General features: G+C 44.5%; 1 protein-coding gene across 1 annotated transcript in view; it reads left to right on the forward strand.

Moving 5' to 3' along the window:
- The window catches only part of mei1 (meiotic double-stranded break formation protein 1), a gene marked incomplete at both ends in the record, with an annotated part of 379,667 nt that overhangs the window by 127,723 nt on the left and 231,113 nt on the right, over nucleotides 1–20,831 (forward strand). Inside the window, one exon of the mRNA XM_084329092.1 lies at nucleotides 9,988–10,085. Within this exon, the coding sequence (XP_084185218.1) occupies nucleotides 9,988–10,085 (98 nt within the window). The remainder of the gene's footprint in view (nucleotides 1–9,987; nucleotides 10,086–20,831) is intronic.

Raw genomic sequence — 20,831 nt, forward strand, 5'->3', positions numbered from 1 at the left:
AAGCTAGTTATCCTAGCCAGCCTGTTGTTCCTAAGCGGTGTATTCCATGACAATGTGCTCAATATGACACTAAAATACTCTCTTCCGCCACAATATATTGAAACGACGTCCATTGTATACCACACACTACTATGAACGTGGCCTCAGAATTCACGCCGCACACATACTCGGCACGTAAATATATAAAACATCGCCGTGCAAGCTAATTAGCCTAGCAAGCCTTGTTGTTGAGTGAGTGCTACCTCTGGGTCTCCTTCCTGGTCTCCTTCGCTCTCGGCCATCTCCTTCACCGATTGGTTGTTAGTGCGTGCTCATATCCAAGCTTGGAAAATCGATATATCGAAACTGTGCGACCACGTTTCATGTTTATTTCGAGGAAATAATTTATCGCGATAGTTATCGTTATCGTTTTATCGCCCAGCCCTAGTCTAGGTGTTCTAAAGTGTGGAGAGTGGGTGCTGCAGTGTGTTGTTTGTTTAAAGTGAGTGTGTGCTTGTGGATGTGTGTGCTGTGAGTGCATTTGATGGTTGTTGCATAGTGTTATTGTTCGTTGAGCAACCTGATGGCCTGGGGATAGAAGCTTCTTCTGAGTCTTTCTGTGCTTGCCATGAGACTCCGGTATCGCTTGCCTGACCGCAGCAGTTCAAAGAGGCAGTTGTTTGGGTGGCTGGAGTCCTTGATAATTCTCTTAGCCTTACCCCTGCTAATGTACTGTCTGTCATGTTCACTACTCTGCTCCCTGTGTATCTGCTATCTGTGCTAATCCCCGTTGTCTAGTCTAGTGTTGTCCCCTGTGTCTGTGTAACTATTGTTATTTTGTCTCGTTATGTTTTAGTCTTTTCTTGTGTGTTTCCTTCTGGTTGTTCTCCCTCCCCTTGTATGTCTCGTTTTGCTAATTGCCTTGCCCACGCCTGTTTGATGTTTGGTGTCCACGTCTGTCTGCTGTTGATGTTGCTTATGCTCTCCCCGTATAGTAAGTGTTCCCAGTGTTAGTGTTGTTTGTTTTCATTTTTGTTTTTGTGTTTACAGTCTCGTTTTGTTAGTGTTTAATTTGTAGATTAGTTTGTGCCTTCCCTTACCAGCTCTGCTGTGGTTTTCTGTTTGTTTTTGTACCTGCTCTCGTTTATGAGATTCTTTGTTTTGTTTGCTACCCTTTTTGAAGTAAAGACATTTTTTACTACACTTCATCCCTGGCTCCACGTCTCGTTCTACCGTCTGCCTATTCTCTACTCGTCCTGTTCAGAAATTGGGTCCTCCACCAACACTATCCATAACAAAAGGCCTTCATCGCATCCAATGAATGAACTGCCGCTGGTGTGTTCAAGTTATGTGATCCCATCAGAGCCTGAGGATTTTCCTTTTTTCATAAAAATGCTTTTTTCTTGGAGTGTGATATCCATATTCAGCTCTTCGGACTCTGTTAGACGCTCTAATTTAACATTATTAAAAAAGAAAAAACCTATACAACTCTTCATATAATACAACATTTATTTTGAATACTAAAAATGACAGAAAAATGCAAATTTGTTCTACGTTTCAGGGCCAATAGATGACTATGTGCAGGAGAAACTCAATGGTGTTTCAGAATCCAGTTAATCTTTTTTAACACATCCCACGCCGGAAACGGCTTACTACGTGTTTCAAGTTTATGCGAATTCTGCCAATCCACGGCGTACGACGTTATTGAGATCATATTTAATTTTTTCGCAATGTTATTCATAATTCCCTCACGGAGCCTCGTCTGATGCAGTGGGAGCATGCACAACTCTGCAACGCTTCAATACTGCCGCCTGGTGGATGATCGGCGAGTTGCCAAACCGGAAATGGACGAGTCGATCTCGGTGCGTCTGGGAAATGCGTCCGGCACTCGCATATTGTTGCAGGACTGTATACACACGTCTGTGTGTAGCGATCGCTGCCATAACGCAATAATCGATACGATTTGGCAGTTTATTATGATTATACAAACCGGAAATGGATTTAGGAGATTGCATCAAATAAGTGGGATCTTTTTCCTCCAGTCTCATCATCGAACGGTAAGAGGACACTGACGTCATTTTCAGCACGTTTGTTTATTATTATCCATGCAAACTGCTCTGATTAATATATCACCCATACTACATAAAGCATTTACCGACGATCACGGAATTATAAACGACCCCCCCCCCCCCCGTTCATCCGCGCATGATCAGTCATAACGTTTAGGATCATGTACAGTTGACATTTTTAATATAGCGTGTATCGCCAACAAACGGCATTTGATAATCTATATGCGTTTATGCCTATATCTCACGTTCTAGGAATTACTGCAGAAAACGATAAAAACATATTTATATTCTAGACGGTATTTTCGTATGAATCTATGAATGAAAAAGTAAAACGTTCCTACATCCTGAACGATAGATAATCGATGTTGAATGGGCCATAGTAATGTCAATTTATCAATACAATTTAAAAAGTTATAGCCCTGCAAAGAAGGTGAACATCTCCATAGGCTTACAGTGCTGGCAGAGAGTGGTATAATCAGGCATGCGTTCTTCATGGGACGGGGTTGCACTCGTGCAACCCCAGATAAGTACTCGCTATTTGCATATCAATAGTGCCGGTCGTCAGGTGTGTTAAATATGTTCTCAGATACATTCACACCTAACTTGTTGTGAATGACATGTGTTACATTCCATTCGTAGAGGCAATTAGGCACTGTCTTTAGTCTGTGCTCAAGCGAGGGGACATTAAATGCGCATTCGCGGGAGCGCGCGCGCGCGCCGGCAGCGCGCGTGCACGTGGCGCCATTAGGTGCGTGCAACCCCAGATGATTTCAATAACGCACCACTGGGTATAATATGCTCAAATTGCGTGGCAGGGAATGTGTTAAGGGGGGGAAACATAAACCAACTTTTTGTTGAACTCTAAAAATTATTTCAAATTAGATTACATTTCTGTCCTATATAATTCATTACGTAACAACGAGGAATTAAAGTGCCATCTAGGGGCTCTATTAAGTGCAGGCCTCATGGCAACTGATCAAAAAAGAATTGTACGGTTTGACCAAGTAACCGGTATATAAAAGGTACATTGAGTACATTATAAAAATACATTTTAAATAGATCTATTCTGGAGAATGATTTATGTGTAGCTGAGAAAAAAGAATAATCCTTAATAATCCTAATAATACTGGTTGATTGTGGTACAGACATATATCACACCGGTATGGTCTGCCCAACCCCTTAATGCTTCAGAGGCAAGTCGCTGGTCTCCTCCCTCCAACATGCCTGTTCTATCCATGCCGCTGTCCAACACTTCATTAAATTCAGCCCCTACCACCAGACGGTCACTGTCCAGGTCAAGCACAGTTTTGGTAAGCAGGTCGTAAAACCAAAAAATGTATTCAGTGTATAAGCCGAGATCAAAGCAATGCTTTTACCATCTAACCGGATCTTTCCGCCCCTCCGTATCAGTCCATGTATCAATAAAATCAAACTTAAAATTCCTTTTACATAGCACTAAGACTCCCTTTGATTTAGTAGCCGCAGAAGCAGATGCAATTAAGTGGTAAGATTTGTTTGCAAAGCGACGTACGTCACCACGAAGCAAGTGTGATTCCTGCATCATGGCAAAATGTAGCCCAAAGTGAATCCACAGTCACTTCCTAGCCCATAGCCAACCAACCTAGATTTACCATGAAGGACTGGTTCTGCCCGAACCGTTCGTTACAAGTATCACAGAGAAATTTCAAACATACTCACAGTTGCACGAGGGTTTTGGACAGAGTTTCTCGTGCAACTGTGAGTACCTTTGAAATTTCTCTGTGATACTTGTATAACGAACGGTTCTGGCAGAACCAGTCCTTCATGGTAAATCTAGGTTGGTTGGCTATGGGCTAGGAAGTGACTGTGGAATCACTCGGTGCATCACAGTCACGAAAGGGGCTAGGCCAAATGCACATCCCTCCTACATAAAAATTCTAGGACTGTTCTCTTATGTGGAATATTTATACCGCTGGCATTGAAAGATATACATTTAAGGCATATTCGAAGTACAGTCAAATTCACAGGTATAATGTTGTGGCCTGGACCCCTGGAATAAAAAAAAGAAATACAATAAATTAGAAGAATGAAATAAAAATCCTCATAATAACTAAAAATAACTAAATATATGACCCAACATCTCAGACAATATCTAATAATTTATCTAAACTAGTCTGCACATGATCAAAATAAAACATTATTACTGTCCCTTAGTGACTCAATATATTTGGAGCACACATTATGTTATATGTCCTTAGCTAAAATAACATTTATATTAGTGCTGGGCCTGAGACAGACTAGAAACAATAGAACCTGCCAGCTGTCTTAAACTCAAACATACAGTATATGGCTCTGACCAGTGGACGCCAAGGCACATTAAGCCTAGTCACACATCATCGTTCCATACGCTCTCCCGTGTCATCTCTTGCGTCCGACAACCTTTCAAAAAAGAATAACTAACTGCCCCATGTTAAGATGGAATCCCAAACGCAACATACAGTGACCACACAGAACAAACTCCATTCCAACCAGCCATCTAGATAGAAGCTAACTAAGCACACAAGTAAGGGATAATGTATAGCTACGAGGTCATTGTCGCAAAATAATTGACCGACACAGAGTTTAAAATACAGAGGCGCCGCGCCGAGGTGTTTTAAACGTCAGTGAAGGTAAATTATTTTGCTACAATGACCGAGTATAGGCTATACATTATCCCGCTTATTACATGGCTAACTTACTAACAATATACCTAATTCATTTTACGAAATCAAATGCAGACGCAGTTCTGTTCTGTCGCTCCCGCTGTCATCGCCGGCAGCTTGCACTGATGACTGAATGCAGCTGTGCATATGCTGAGCAGCTGAAACAGTGTGTGTCAGTGGGCTTGATTACTCCAGCTGCGAAAAACAATAATCACCGGTGGTTATCGAAAAATTATTCACCGCTGTCGGGGGCTATTGACCAATCACAATCAAGCATTTCGGCGAATGTTAAAACGCCATGTAATAACATGAAATAACTCGCTCTCATAATTTTACCACCAGGCGACTCACCATTGAGTTCAGTCACAGACTCATACCCCCCCGACACTCAACTAACCACCTCGGCCAGTCCTTCATACCAGTGGCCACCAGGCTCCACAACAGTGGGCAGGGACTGCTGCCAGACATCCAACTCAGATTCAGATTCAGATTCAGATTACTTTATTCGCCATTTCATACATGTACAAAAAGGAACGTGTTTTGGCATTACAGTGCATACTTTTTTTCCCAATTAAGAACAATACAACAGTAAATAAATAATTTTAAGTAAAGTGCAAGACAGGACATAACAGTGAGACAACAATAAGACTGTGAAAGTGCGGTGGTTGGGGACATGGATACAGTGCAACACAAAGTTCAAGTCCAGAAGTCCAGCCCTAGCAGCTCGCCATAGAGGGGGGGGGGGGGCAGGGGGACACCTGACTCGTTTACCAACTACAACTACTAGGAACTTAAAAGGACAATAATACTACCTTATACATACTGCACCTTATGTGAATACTGTATACTTCAGTTAGTTAGTTAGTTAATTATATTGATTTGTTATATTGTTTACACTGCTTGTTTTTACTACCTGTACCTCCCCTCCCCCTCCCCCATGCTGATATGATGCCTGAATTACCCCAAGGGGATCAATAAAGGAATATCTTATCTTATCTTATCTTATCTTATTGGGTGGAAACAAACTGTCATGTAGCTCGCAGTTTAGAAAGCACAACAACATAATAATAATACTTTGATCCCCTGTGCATTTCTCACCAAGAACCTCAGGAACCCGATACAACATATGCGCAAATTAAGTCAATCTCTCCGCCTTCCCTTAAATTACGCCAGTTTCCAACACAGACTTGTTATATGTTACTGTGTACTCTATGTATTTATCAGTGGCGAAGCGTACCGGAGTTAACCGGGCCTTCATAATATTATATATTATTAATATTATATTCCAAATAAAATAAGTCCCTCGATACTCCGTGCTGCTGCTGCTGACTTGAAATAAAATAGACCGTTCTGTGGGCAGTCGGCCCGACACTAAACAGCAGTCTGTTATAATCACATTTGTATGAGCTAACGAATTCCGTTATATTGGACATTTGTATTAATTATATCAAGCGAAGAATTGAGAAAGCAGAGAGTCGAGAGAGTGGTTCAACGTTGCGTGATCGCTGAAACCAATGCCGATCTCCGCCTCCCAGCGAGTTGTCATTATTAGACATGCATGGTGACTCAACAACGAAACAAATGTAACTATTTTAATACAATTCAAATTGTGCTTAGAGGGAAGTTACGGTATGCAAAGAAAGATCAAGTCAAGAATTACCAAATGAAACGCACAGCAGCCCAGCCAATATTTCAAGACAGACATATATTTGTGTGGAAATAAAATGCGCAGCGGCAGATCAATATAATCAATATAAATTAATTTGTTTCACTCACCATTTTGACGTGGTTCACCTGAAGACGAAATCCATCCTCCTGTCCGTTTGGGTGAACTTTTCAATGACCCGGTCATACAGCTGATCAGTCCTTTTCAGATCCAGGAGCATTTCTTTTTCAATTGACATGGAGGATAATGCAGAGAGTCGGGCTTGTCCGGTTGTATTCCTCGGATATGTTTTAATGCGCTTGAGGGCAGAAAATGTCCTTTCCACGGTTGAGGTGGTGACAGGGATAGTTACAACTAAACACGTCAGTTTATATAGCTGCTTCATGCTTTCACTGAGTTTTTTGTTGTTGAAGAAATAGAAGAAGGTCAGATGGGTCCTTTCCCTGAAAATCTGCCATAGAATACATGACACCGAGTTCGGTTTTCAGCCGTGGCAAGTCAAAACGCGGCCCGTAGCTGTCAGTCAGGCTTGTGAAAGCAGTTTCAGGGAACGTTTTCTTGTAGATGGTGAACTGCGTGGGATCCAGAAGGGAAAGGAATGAAAGCTTTTCGTGATCTTTAAAACAAGTTGTCATTTGATTTAGAATATTGTCAATAATGCCATCATGCACCTTCTTGTAGTATGTACGTGGATCTCCGCACGCTCTGCGCCCAGGTGGCACACCGGTGGTGTTCACTGTCTCGTCATAGAGTTGCTCAAAACGTGGCCTCTGCTCCTCAATGCGAATGCAAAACTCGTCCACCCGAGCCAAACAAAACTGCATGTCAAATGACTTGCTCTGCAAAATGTCAAAAAGAACATCTGCATGGGAAAACATTTCGTAAAATGTTGAAATTAAAAAGCTAAATTCAAAGGTGCTCAAGTATGATATATGAGCATCAGCACCGCCTGTAGCAGTATCGTCAAATTCCTCATGGTGGTCAACTATGTACTGGAACACGTCCTTAAGAGCATCTTTCTGTTATACAGTGCAAACCAATCTTGATGTGAAATTCCACCTAGTTGGTGCAACTCGTGGCAGTCGCCTTTGACACATCTGGTCAAGCACTTGCGTACGTTTGGGCGATTTAGTAAAGAACGCGGCCATGGAAGACAGGTGTGAGAGGAAGATTTTGCATTCTTGAATTTTTTTTACACCTTGAGATAAAACTAAATTAAGGACATGTGCATAACAGTGTATGAAAAGCGCATCGGGGACCCTTTCCTTCACTTTGGCTTGGACACCGTTTAGTCCCGAGGCCATAACAGGTGCACCATCGTAACACTGCGCTACAAGTTTATCTGTGCATGCATATTCCTCCAAGAAATTAAGAGCCAGGGTTGCAACCTCTTCTGCTGTTTTGCCCCCCGACACATCCACATATTTAATGAACCTCTCTTTTACGCCACCGTCTGTTACATAACGAAGAACAATTGACAGCTGTGCAGCATTGCTCACATCAGACGTTTCATCCAGCATTAGAGCTACACATGACGCGTTCCTTATTTCTTCTTTAATTTCGTCATTCATCACATCAGCAACAGCACTTATCAAATCGTTCTGTATTTGACTTGAGGTTCCAATAAATACCTTGGAAGTGGTCAGATGGTAGTGCAAAGCTGGATCATATTCTGCTAAAAATGACAAAAGCTCCAGGTAATTCCCCCGGTTCAAAGATGTTCCACTCTCATCATGGCCCCTGAAAGCCATCTCCTGTTTCCCTAGGAAAACCATGCAGTGTATGAGCCGTTTTAAAATCTCCCGATTTTTTTTGACCTTTTCGTTGTGCATCGTTGTTTCTCTCCGTCTCTGTTCATCCAGCTGTAAATCAATCCTTGCGTCTCCAAATGTTTTCAGACTAATTGTTGCCTTAAGGTGACTTGCCGAGCCTTCATGCTTTTGTGCAGACTTTGTTAAACAGGTAAGGTTATCGAAGCCTCTAAAGTTCCACGCACCCTTGTCGGTCCCAAACAACAAACATTCCCAGCAGAAAAGCTTCTTCCGTGAAACCGAGCCAGTCATCCAGGGGTACCGTTCCCAATTGCTAGCCTGGAAATGTCGCTCGTAACCGGCCTTTGATGCCTGGCTGATTTCCAGTCCTTCTGGGGTTGGGCGCCCTTTTTTGACAATGTCCATCTTTTCATTGAATGTTCTTCTTGAAAAGGGAACTGTTAATAAATCCGCAACAACATCGACGGTATCATTTGCTGCTGCCATGTTTCAGTTTATCTCGTGTTGTCTTGCTTGATAGTTCACTCACTCGCGTTTGCCGTTTTGCGCTCTGATTGGCCGACGCAGCCAGACTCTAGAATACTTTGGCATCTAAAAGACTACGCCCATTGACTACAGCTCCAAATGTGATTGGCTGATCAAACTGTCACTCCACACCTGGGCTCCTGTTAAGGTTTATTGGGCAGGTCGAGCTAGAATACCCGATGGAGGAAAGTCTGCCCAGAGACTTGTGAAAAGAAATCTCCGATTGGCTGTTATTTTCTCCTGTACAAAAACGCTCTAATGCGCAGTGAATGGGTCGAAAACAACTATGGCGAGTGAAACAGTGCGGTTTTAACAGATTAGCGACACAAACTATTTTAATACATTTGATTAAAAAAAATTAAAAAATTAAAATTAAAAAAGTAATTTTTAAAATTCATATTTTCTTTCTTCTGAGGCTCACAGGGCCTTCTCTGAATACCTTGAAGGCCCTGAGAATTCGCCACTGGTATTTATGTATTTATTGTGGGGATTTGGAGGTGGGAGGGGGGCGTTTGATGTTCCATGTTGATGTCCCAGTGCTTAAATAACATGCTGTACCGCAAACGATTACCACCAACCATAGTTATGTGGCATTAAAGTATGTTGTATCTTATAAAATAAAAATGTTTGCTCTTCAGCCATCTTCTCAAATGTCTTCGTTTGTTCCTCTTTTTATGTTCACTGGCCAGTTCAAACATCTTCTTTTGTCTTTCTACAATCTTTGTAACCCAAAGAGGTTAATCCGAAACCAACGCCATCTTCTCTGTCGGAGCTAGACCAGCCTCCGCCGTCTTCACACCACACGTTGCACGAGACAAACTACACTTAGATTCTCGTGGTATTATTTGTCTTTCGTTCTATAAAAAAGTTCACTCCCGACTTATCTTCAACAGTGTGAATATAAAAATGGAGACGTTGGTCGTAAAAAGCTATAAAAATGGGTAAAAATGTGGGAGCTACAAAGCTAAGCGACCATCTCCATTGAATGCTCAGCCACGCCCCATATTATTTATTTATTTTACTTGTGTGTTCAGTGTTACCTCTAGCTGGCTTGCTGGTTGTTTCACTCTGAACTGTAATGAAACTGAAACAGGAGTTGAAAGGCCTGAGTTAACACACTTCCTGTTCTCTCACGGTTCACGCTTCAGAGTTTCACCATCATGCATTTTACTTTAGATGATATGTAGTAATGTGTTTTTTCCCACTCTGACCCCCCCACCCTTCTCTACTCTCTCTCTTTTTCTCTCTGCACTCTCTTTTTCTCTTCTTTCTCTTTCTCTCTTTTTCTCTTACAGGAACCCAGGTTTAAACTCAGCTTGTTGTGGTTTTCTGCAGAAACTCAGTATGTGCCTGCTGTCCCACTCAGACCCTGAGGCTAGGTCCCACCGACACGGTACACACACGCACGAGCACACACATGCACGAGCACACACGCACACACACACACACACACACACACACACATTAAGGCTGAGCCCGAATGTTATTATTATTATTATTATTATTATTATTATTATTATTATTATTATTATTATTATTATTATTATTATTATTATTATTATTATTATTTTTTATGTGTCTATTCATTCTGTTTAAACTAATGGGGTTTTCCCTCACAGTTGCAGATAAAGATTAGGCTACACTAATATTATAGTATAAAAAAAACTGCTGAGTTATATTCATTAACCCTTTCAGTGCCACGGACGACATATCTAATTTTATTAGCCCCCCCCACTGAGTGCCGACGACGACAAATATCGTTTTATTGTTTTATTAGCGATCTGAAATCATATTTCATCAACCGAGTCTCCCGTTGGTACACCAGCTCCTACAGGAGCTCAGAATGGAAAAAAGCGCCCCCTATCGTCTATCCCTGTGTAACTGCAGGTCAGTCGCTTAGACTGATCTGGGATCTGTAGATATGTAGAGGCGGAGCCAGCTGGTTCCTTGTGCTGGCAAGAAGTCTGATCAACATGGAAGTCATCGCGGGACGGGAATCAGCCTGGAATATATATTCACAGCAGCCAATACTCAATCAATAAGCGTGATCGATATTTGGAATGGCGATCAGGAATTGGAATGATCTTTTTGGAGAACATCTGATCTGAGGTAAGGAATCTATTTTACCAGTCTTGGGATAATCAGAGTTGTATTCGCTGATATCTCAGCGTTTGCCCTATGTGTGATGTGTCTGTGTGTGCGAGATCGCTGATGAGGAAATAAGATAATCGATTTTTCAGCTCGCGTCCATAGCGTGCATACGTACACATATAATCTAGCGTTTATTTGAAAACGATTCATAAATAGGCAGAAAAATGACAACGTTTTTGTGTATTCTAGAATATTCCAGTAAATGTCTTTTATCATGGAATCTTTATATTTTCCTTGAAAACGAGGGCTTTTCAAAATGCTATAAAACGAAAATGAACCGATAAAAAAACAATCCGCTTCGACAATGTTGACTGCAAACGAGTCATTGATAAAGCGATGGGCAGATTAGACACATAGCCATAATTTAAAACATAGATTAGGCGTTTTTAACATTGAAGTGGATGGTGGCATTCAACGGGTAAATCAAGGTTAAGCAAGGGCTCTGAAAGTGTTAAAGAAAGTTGATTTAATAAAAAAGAGACTAATTTAATCAGATTAATCACTTTATTCAAATTGAGGATTTAGTTTGAGGATATAAATTATTTATATATATATATATATATATGTATATTATTTTGAAATTTTGAAATCCCCAAAACAGGCTTCGGGGACAGCCTTAACACACACACACACACACACACACACACACACACACACACACACACACACACACACACACACACGTGTTGTAATGTGTGTCACCAGCCAAAAAAATTATAATAATAATAAACCCATTTGGGAGGGGTGTGGTCAGGCAGTTCCCTTTCACCTCAAGTACCATTTAATTTCCCATTCAATCACGTTTTTCTATAAACTACCAAATCATTCCCTACTTGGTTAGAAAGGTAGACTTAAGCGACTAGCCAACTAGGTTAGACCACCCAAATCTGTTTTTATTTAGGAGTATGGCATTAATCTTGTTGGCATTTTCCATTCACATACTGTACATGAAATGGTTAGCATTAGCTAACAGAGGGGTAACTTCACCTGGTAGAGTTAGACCTCCCCCTAGCGGCACAAAGTAAACATTACAGTGTGATGAACAAAGTAACCAACTAACTAACTAACTAACTAACTAACTAACTAACTAACTAACTAACTAACTAACTAACTAACTAACAACATTCAGCGCCTTGTGTAGTATATACCATACTGGTCTAGAATGATGAACATTTCAGCACCTTATGAAGTATATACTATAGTGTTCTAAGTGAACATTCAGCACCTTGTTAAGTATATACCATAGTATTCTAGATGAACATTCAGCATGTTATGAAGTACATTATACCGTAGTTGTCTAGAATAGATGAACATTCAGTGCCTTGTGAAGTATATACGGTACTATAGTGTTCTAAATGAACATTCAGCACCTTCACAGACATGGTGGTAACTAAGCACAAAGCCCTAAGCGCTATAAAGGGGCTTCATGCCAGCGTCACTGCCAGCGTCACACGTGATCATGGCAGCAGTAAATGTTGCCAGACGCAGGCATCGTAATGCCAGGCGTGCCCGGGAAAGAATATTTCGAAAGGAGAATATCACCTTTTTTATTTAAGTGAGACCGAAATCATCCGAAGACACAGGTTGCCAGCTCAAGCAATCCTTGATCTACTGGATGAAATCAAGGATGACATTCAACCACCCACCCAGAGATCCCATGCAATCGTATTTATTATTTAAATATTGTTATTTAACGTTGTCGGCTTTCCCAATCCGGCGTTATTGATTGATTGATTTTGAAACAATATTTAGATTTTGCATCATGCTGCAACTTTTATTTGTGTTATGCATTGCTCTTGCTGCTTGTTTTATTATGTATTCATTATATAAAGCACTTTGAACTGCAATCCTTGTGTAGACTATAGAATCATCAGTCACAGTCAACCAGTACCTGCTAACGGGTTGGACCCTTAAGCTCAACTGGTTGACGCGGCTGTTGCGGAGAGCACGAGATCAAAAGTTCAAATCTCTCGGTTACATTGGTGACAGCGGTGGGATCTCGCTTCCTTGTAGCCTGTGAATCTGTGAACGCAGTGTTGCGTAGCAATGGGGGTGGGATCTCAGTGCCTTAACCCCTGGGATGGTGTGCGCGGGGACGAAGGAACGTGCAAGGAATACTCTTGTATTCTGGAGTATATGATAATGCAGGTTATATTATCCTAACTAAACATTAAATACAACTTGCTCACTCAAAATATTCGTTAATTATAAAATATCTTTACTGGCACAGTGCCTAAATTCGGTATTGTGGAAGTGAATCAATGAGACGAGCAGACGGAGTATCGAGTCTCTGAACTTTACTTCCAAACAAATCCACAAGAACCAAGGTACAGCCACACCCTTAAGTCAACTCCCTCCTGTCACTCAATCAGTGTCCATTCTGAAGTGAGACACCTCCCTCTAGTGTCCACCACACAGGCCCCCCCCGAACATTCAGAATTGACATTCAGTGCAACACCAAACAAACGGAACTGAACACAACAAACCCCCAAAAACAGTGCACCCAGTGTCTTCAGTCTCTTTTAGGAGGTCTGACCACGCGGCCATAACGACTGTATTTAACAGTCACAGGGAACGTGGAAGGGGAAAGGGTAAGGGTAGGGGCAGGGGGCCGTCCCCGCCGCCGCCGAGGCTTCGCCGGTGGAAAGGTAGGGGTAACAACGGCCGGAGGGCATGGGACAGGGGAAGACTTGGGTGGCCGGCCCCGGCGCCGGGGCTGAGCCAGCTCCACCGGCCCATTTGGGACCACATGAGCAGGCTTAAGACGATCGACTGAGATCTGCTCCTTATTCCCCCCCATGTCCACCACAAAGTACTTGGGGCCCGGCTCGAGGACGCGGAAGGGCCCGTCATAGGGAGCCTGCAGTGGAGAACGGTGGGCATCATGACGGATGAACACATACCTCGCAGTCATCAGGTCCTTAGGAATGTAGGACTGGGGAAGGCAGTGATGTGTGGGAACTGGGGCAAACACCCTCGCTGCGTCCTGGAAGGCAGATCGGTGAGCTGTAGTGGACCAAGGGGCAGAGGAACCAGGAAGGAACTCCCCTGGGACCCTCAGCGGTTGACCAAAAACCAATTCGGCTGAAGAGGCCTGCAGGTCTTCTTTAGGGGCAGTACGCAGGCCCAACATGACCCACGGAAGACGGTCGACCCAGTTGCCATCTGTGAGCGTGGCCCGGAGAGCGGCCTTCATGGATCTGTGAAAACGCTCACACATGCCGTTGGCCTTTGGGTTGTATGCTGTGGTACGATGGAGTTTCACCCCAAGTCTCTCAGCCACGGTGCTCCACAGCTCAGAAGTGAACTGGGATCCCCTGTCCGAAGTCAGGTCCAATGGCGTGCCAAACCGAGTGACCCAGCCGAAGATAAACGCCCGAGCCACCTACGCAGCCGTTGTTGATGACAGGGGAACAACCTCCGGCCACCTGGTGGTCCTGTCCACCATAGTGAGGAGGTGTGTGAAACCCTGAGACGGGGGAAGTGGGCCCACCAGGTCCACGTGGACATGGTCAAACCGCCTCTCTGGAATGAGAAACGGCTCCAGGGGGGCCTTAGTGTGACGATGTACCTTGGCACGCTGGCACGCCACACAGGAGGCCGCCCATACTTTGACGTCCTTCCTAAGGCCCGGCCAGACGAACTTGGCCGCTACCAGCTTGACCGACGCCTTTACCCCAGGGTGTGAAAGGGCATGAATGGTGTCAAATACCCGGTGGCGCCAGTCAGTTGGAACCATGGGGCGGGGCTGGCCAGTGGAGACGTCACAGAGGAGCGTGGCGCCGCAGTCGTGAAACACCACATCCTCAAGTCGAAGTCCTGTCACAGCCGTCCTGAACGCCTGAAGGTCTGAGTCGGTGAGCTGGTCAGCAGCCATGGCAACATAGTCGATGCCCAGGTGCACAGGACTGACGCGCGCCCGGGAGAGGCAGTCCGCCACCTGGTTGTCTTTACCGGCTACATGCTGGATGTCGGTAGTGAACTCCGATATGGCGGAAAGTTGGCGCTGCTGCCGCCCCGACCATGGCTCCGTGGTCTTGGCCATGGCAAACGTTAGGGGCTTGTGGTCGACAAAAACTGTGAACTTGCGGCTCTCCAGCAAGAACCTGAAGTGACGTATGGCGAGGAAGAGGGCCAGGAGCTCCCTGTCGAATGTACTATACTTCCTCTCGTTGTCGCGCAGCTTCCTACTGAAGAAGGCCAGAGGCTGCCAGGCGCCAGCCACCCACTGCTCGCACACCGCACCTACTGCATAATCGGAGGCATCGGTGGTGAGGGCTATAGGAGCAGCAGGAGATGGGTGTGGCAGCATGGCAGCGTTGGCAAGGGCAGCCTTAGAGCCCTCAAATGCCTGGAACCGCTCCGGGGACCAGCCCACGTCATCGTTGGCTCTCTTCCCCTTCAACAGAGGAAGAGGTCTCATCAGGTGAGCCGCATGGGCTATAAACCTATTGTAAAAATTAACCATCCCCAGGAACTCCTGGAGAGGTTTGATGGTGAGGGGGCGGGGGAAAGCAGCAATTGCCTCCACCTTGGCGGGTAGAGGAACAGCCCCCTGGGAAGAGACATGGTGGCCCAGGAAATCCATGGCCGGCAGGCCAAACTGACATTTGGCCGGGTTCACGATCAGCCCATGCTCGTTGAGCCGCTCGAACAGTTGACGGAGATGTCCCCGATGCTCCTCCACCGATGCACTGGCTACCAGGATGTCGTCCAGATAAATAAACAAAAATGACAGGCCTCGCAGCACAGAGTCCATCAGCCGCTGGAATGTTTGCGCTGCCCCTTTAAGGCCGAATGGCATGCGCAGGAATTCAAACAGTCCAAACGGGGTGATAATGGCAGTCTTGGGCACGTCGAGCGGATGGACCGGTACCTGGTGGTAGCCACGCACCAAATCTATTTTAGAAAAAATGGTGGCGCCCGCCAGGTGGGCAGAGAAATCCTGGATATGTGGCACTGGGTACCGGTCATGAGTGTTGATGTTATTTAGGCGACGGAAATCACCACACGGACGCCACTTCCCGTCCGCCTTGGGGACCATGTGTAGTGGGGAGGCCCAAGGACTGTTGGACCGGCGCACAATGCCGAGCCGTTCCATTGTGGCAAACTCCTCCCTGGCTATTGCCAGTTTAGCAGCATCCAGGCGGCGCGCCCGTGCATAAACTGGCGGGCCCACCGTTGGGATGTAATGTTCCACCCCATGCTTGGCGACAGAGGCAGAGAAAGCGGGGACAGTCAGAGCAGGAAACTCAGCGAGGAGGCGCTGGTACATATCGCCTGTGGCGAGCATATTGGCCAGGGCAGGCGGCCCCGGCCCCCCTAGTGTGCAGGGGTATGTGTCAAAGGACACAGAGCCAATCAGCCTACGGTTCGCAACGTCCACTAACAGTCTGTGAGCACACAAAAAATCCGCGCCCAGTATAGGCACCGACACTGAAGCAATAATAAATTCCCAGCTAAACTGCTGTCCATGTAAACACATAGTCACGTACCTGGTACCAAACGTACGGATGGAAGTCCCATTAGCCGCGTCCAGGGGTGGTCCATGACCGTTTCCCAAGGCGTCCGTGGCCGACGCAGGCAGGATGCTCCTCTGGGCGCCAGAATCCACCAACAGACGCCTTCCAGACAACGTGTCCTCGATAAACAACAGCTCGTTGATATTGACGCCAGCGCTCATAGCCGCTAACGAGCGCCGGCTCTCGCGTTTCCCTGGTTACCAAAGGTGCATGGTGGAACACAGCTCTTCGCTTTGTTGCCAAAACGGCGATGATAATAACAAAGCCCTCTATCATCCCTCTGTGTCTGATCCCTGCGATCAGCCACCCGATCAGACACAGCAGCCACACAGTACTGACGGGAGGCCAGTAGTATTCTATCCGCCTCCTCTGCCAATCCCCGGTAATCCTTGGTGCGCACGAGAGGCGAGCTGGCCAGAGCCGTGCGCACCGGAGTCGGGAGTTGACGCAGGAACAGCTGCACAAAAATAAACGTAGCGTCACCTGAACCAAGCAGTGCTAGCATGTTCTCCATCAGTTCTGTTGGTTTACTGTCCCCCAATCCGTTGAGGGACAATAGGCGCTCCGCGCGCTCTGCATCTGACAGCTGGAAAATGCGCAACAGCTGTTCTCTGAGCGCGTCGTATTTGCCGGCTGCTGGCGGCTCTCTCAGGCATCCCATCAGCCGGCGTGTAGTGGAGGAATCCAATGCCGCCACAACATGGTAATATTTCGTCTCATCCGACGTTATTCCGCGGAGGTGAAATTGTGCCTCGATGTGCTGAAACCACGGGGCCGGGTCATGCTGCCAAAACTCTGGCAACTTGACTGTAGCTGCATACACTGCGGGAACCACAACCGGTGGATTCTCATTATTGCTCATATTTCACACGTCAGGGTCACCACTGTGGAAGTGAATCAATGAGACGAGCAGACTGAGTATCGAGTCTCTGAACTTTACTTCCAAACAAATCCACAAGAACCAAGGTACAGCCACACCCTTAAGTCAACTCCCTCCTGTCACTCAATCAGTGTCCATTCTGAAGTGAGACACCTCCCTCTAGTGTCCACCACAGTATAAAGATTCTGCACTATGGACAGGTCTGCTCAAAATTATTTATTTGAGGATGACAAACAAATGCAATGACGAAAGATAGTGACAAAAAAAGGAGGCAATGTGTCATGAAAATACAAAGTAAGCAAGCTCTATACATTACAAAGTAAACGAAATACAATACTAAATGAACGAAATACTAATGGTGGAAAATACTGTTATGTCTATGCCTCATTTTCGGGTTTATTTTTCCCCCTTCCTGATATCTGCCAACAGCGATGTCAGGTGCAGACTGCTCCGCAAGCAAACTGAGCTGGAGCAGATCAGGAGCAAACTGCACACATATGGGCGTGTCTGCGCTAGTATCTCATCCGCGCAATGTCCTTAGTGGATAGCTCACAAAGACGGAGCAGATACCGCGCGCTAAAGTCGCGCAGTTAAGGGTCCAATCCATTCTTTGTGGATTCCGACCTCAGTGCGTTATGAAGTATATTATGCTGTAGATGTCGATGAACATTGAACATGTGATGAAGTATATTATGCTGTAGTGTTCTATATGAACATTCAGCGCGTGATGAAGTATATTATGCTGTAGTGTTCTATATGAACATTCAGCCCGTGATGAAGTATATTATGCTGTAGTGTTCTATATGAACATTCAGCACGTGATGCAGTATATTATGCTGTAGTATTCTATATGAACATTCAGCGCGTGATGAAGTATATTATGCTGTAGTGTTCTATATGAACATTCAGCTCGTGATGAAGTATATTATGCTGTAGTGTTCTATATGAACATTCAGCTCGTGATGAAGTATATTATGCTGTAGTGTTCTATATGAACATTCAGCCCGTGATTAAGTATATTATGCTGTAGTATTCTATATGAACATTCAGCGCGTGATGCAGTATATTATGCTGTAGTGTTCTATATGAACATTCAGCCCGTGATGAAGTATATTATGCTGTAGTGTTCTATATGAACATTCAGCCCGTGATGAAGTATATTATGCTGTAGTGTTCTATATGAACATTCAGCGCGTGATGCAGTATATTATGCTGTAGTATTCTATATGAACATTCAGCGCGTGATGAAGTATATTATGCTGTAGTGTTCTATATGAACATTCAGCGGGTGATGAAGTATATTATGCTGTAGTATTCTAGATGAACATTCAGCGCGTGATGAAGTATATTATGCTGTAGTGGTCTAGATGAACATTCAGTGTGTTATGAAGTATATTATACTGTAGTGTTCTAGGTGAACATTCAGAGCGTTATGAAGTATATTATACTGTAGTGTTCTAGGTGAACATTCAGAGCGTTATGAAGTATATTATACTGTAGTGTTCTAGGTGAACATTCAGAGCGTTGCTGCTGCTAAACTAATTGCCCAGTTTGTGACCAATTAAGTTGAACCTTGAACCATGGACACATTTATAATGCCTGTGTCTAAATTATTGATAATTTGTGACTTGATTCTGACTGTCTAGATATGATAATCATGTTAATAGAAGGGAAAGGGGGTCATGGAGTGGTTTTTTGTGCCTTTTTATCATTTGCTAAAAAAGTTACTGAATGTTAATGGAATAGTTCTGATTATTTTAGACAGTACTGAATGTTAAAGGGATAGTTTTTTTTTTTTTTTTTTTTGGTCTTTTTCCCCCTCCATTTTCCTCCGATTTTTATCCCATCCCAATGTTAGTCGTATGCCAATTCCCAGTCCCTTCCTGGTCGCTGCGCACTTACCCCCCACAGTCAGATCATCTGGGAGAGTGGAGGCTACCACGTGCTTCCTCCGACACACGTCCAGCCAATCACCGCTTCTTTTCACCTGGCAGCGCGGATTCTCATTGAGAGGGCGTAGCGTGTGGGAGGACCACACTATCCCCCTCACGTCCAATCCGCGCTTAGCAGGCGCCCCGACCGAACTGTAGGAGTCGCTGTTTACAACGACCCGGACCCACCCCGCCAGCTTCTCCCACCCTCTGATACAGCCAATTGTATCAGTGCAGACGGCCAGCCAAGCTGGTGACAACCCCGGAGCTGTGAGCTGGATTCGAACAGGCGAATCAAGCTCACAGCTCCGGGGCTGGTGACGAACGCAATCTCCGCTCGACCACCTAACCGCCCCGTTAAAGGGATAGTTCTGATTATTTGAGACAGTACTGAATGTTAAAGGGATAGTTCTGATTATTTTAGACAGTACTGAATGTTAAAGGGATAGTTCTGATTATTTGAGACAGTACTGAATGTTAAAGGGATAGTTCTGATTATTTGAGACAGTATTGGATATTAAAGGGATAGTTCTGATTATTTGAGACAGTATTGGATATTAAAGGGATAGTTCTGATTATTTGAGACAGTATTGGATATTAAAGGGATAGTTCTGATTATTTGGAATAGTTCTGATTATTTGAGACAGTACTGGATATTAAAGGAATAGTTCTGATTATTTCATACAGTACTGAATATTAATTAAAGGAATAGTTCTGATCATTTGAGATAGTATTGTATATTAAAGGGATAGTTCTGATTATTTGAGACAGTACTGGATATTAAATGATATTAAAGGTCCCCTATCTTATAAATGGCCTTTTCCAGTGGTTTGCATTGTTTTCTAGCAATGTGGGGTTGTACCAACACTGACTAGGTGTGAAATTCTCATTCAGGCGCATTCAGCTGTGACACAGCATTCAGCTGTGACAAGATCCCCCCCCCACTAAACCATGCCATTCTGAATTTATGTCAATCTGTGACGTGTAAGAATAGTTATCTGCGGGGAGCTCCAGTAGCTCACCACGTACCGCAAGTGCTATTTCAGCGCCGTGGACAACCGTGCTCGTCACGGATCTGGGGCTGAGCAAGTTCGAATCCCGGACTGCAGCCGTGCCTTTCCCAGAGTGTCTTCCCCCCCATCTGAACCCTTTCAGCCTGCTTCTGTCGGTCGAACTTGACCAAGTATAAATGCGATAAACGTATAAAAGAGCCAGGGAAATGGCCAAAGTTAAAAAAAAAAAAAAAAAAAATAGTTATCTGCGTAACCTCAGCTCCTTCTGTGGTTGTAGCCACTGCCCACAATCAACAATTCGAGGAAGTTAGTGTAACATTGAAGTTATGACCAAAACGGAGCGAGTGGAAATAATGCGGAAGCGGTTTCCCTGTCAGACACTTGCACTTCCCCAAAAGAAGGTTGGTTAATCGACTACGGCTCCTTTCGACCGATTAGTCGACTAATCGACTAATAGGGGTCAGCCCTACTTGACACTAATAGATGCTTGACTATAGTGTTAACACATTCAGCGCCAGGGATTAGTCTGGTCTTTGTGGCTAACGTGCCACGTTTCCATAACATATTTTCACTGTGCGTCACTATGTTTGGAGAGCTATATCTATATTCTATATTATAGCTATGGAGACAATACTATAGTCA

The sequence above is a fragment of the Notolepis coatsorum genome (assembly GCF_963971535.1).
Source record: "Notolepis coatsorum genome assembly, chromosome: 14".
NCBI lineage: Eukaryota > Metazoa > Chordata > Actinopteri > Aulopiformes > Paralepididae > Notolepis > Notolepis coatsorum.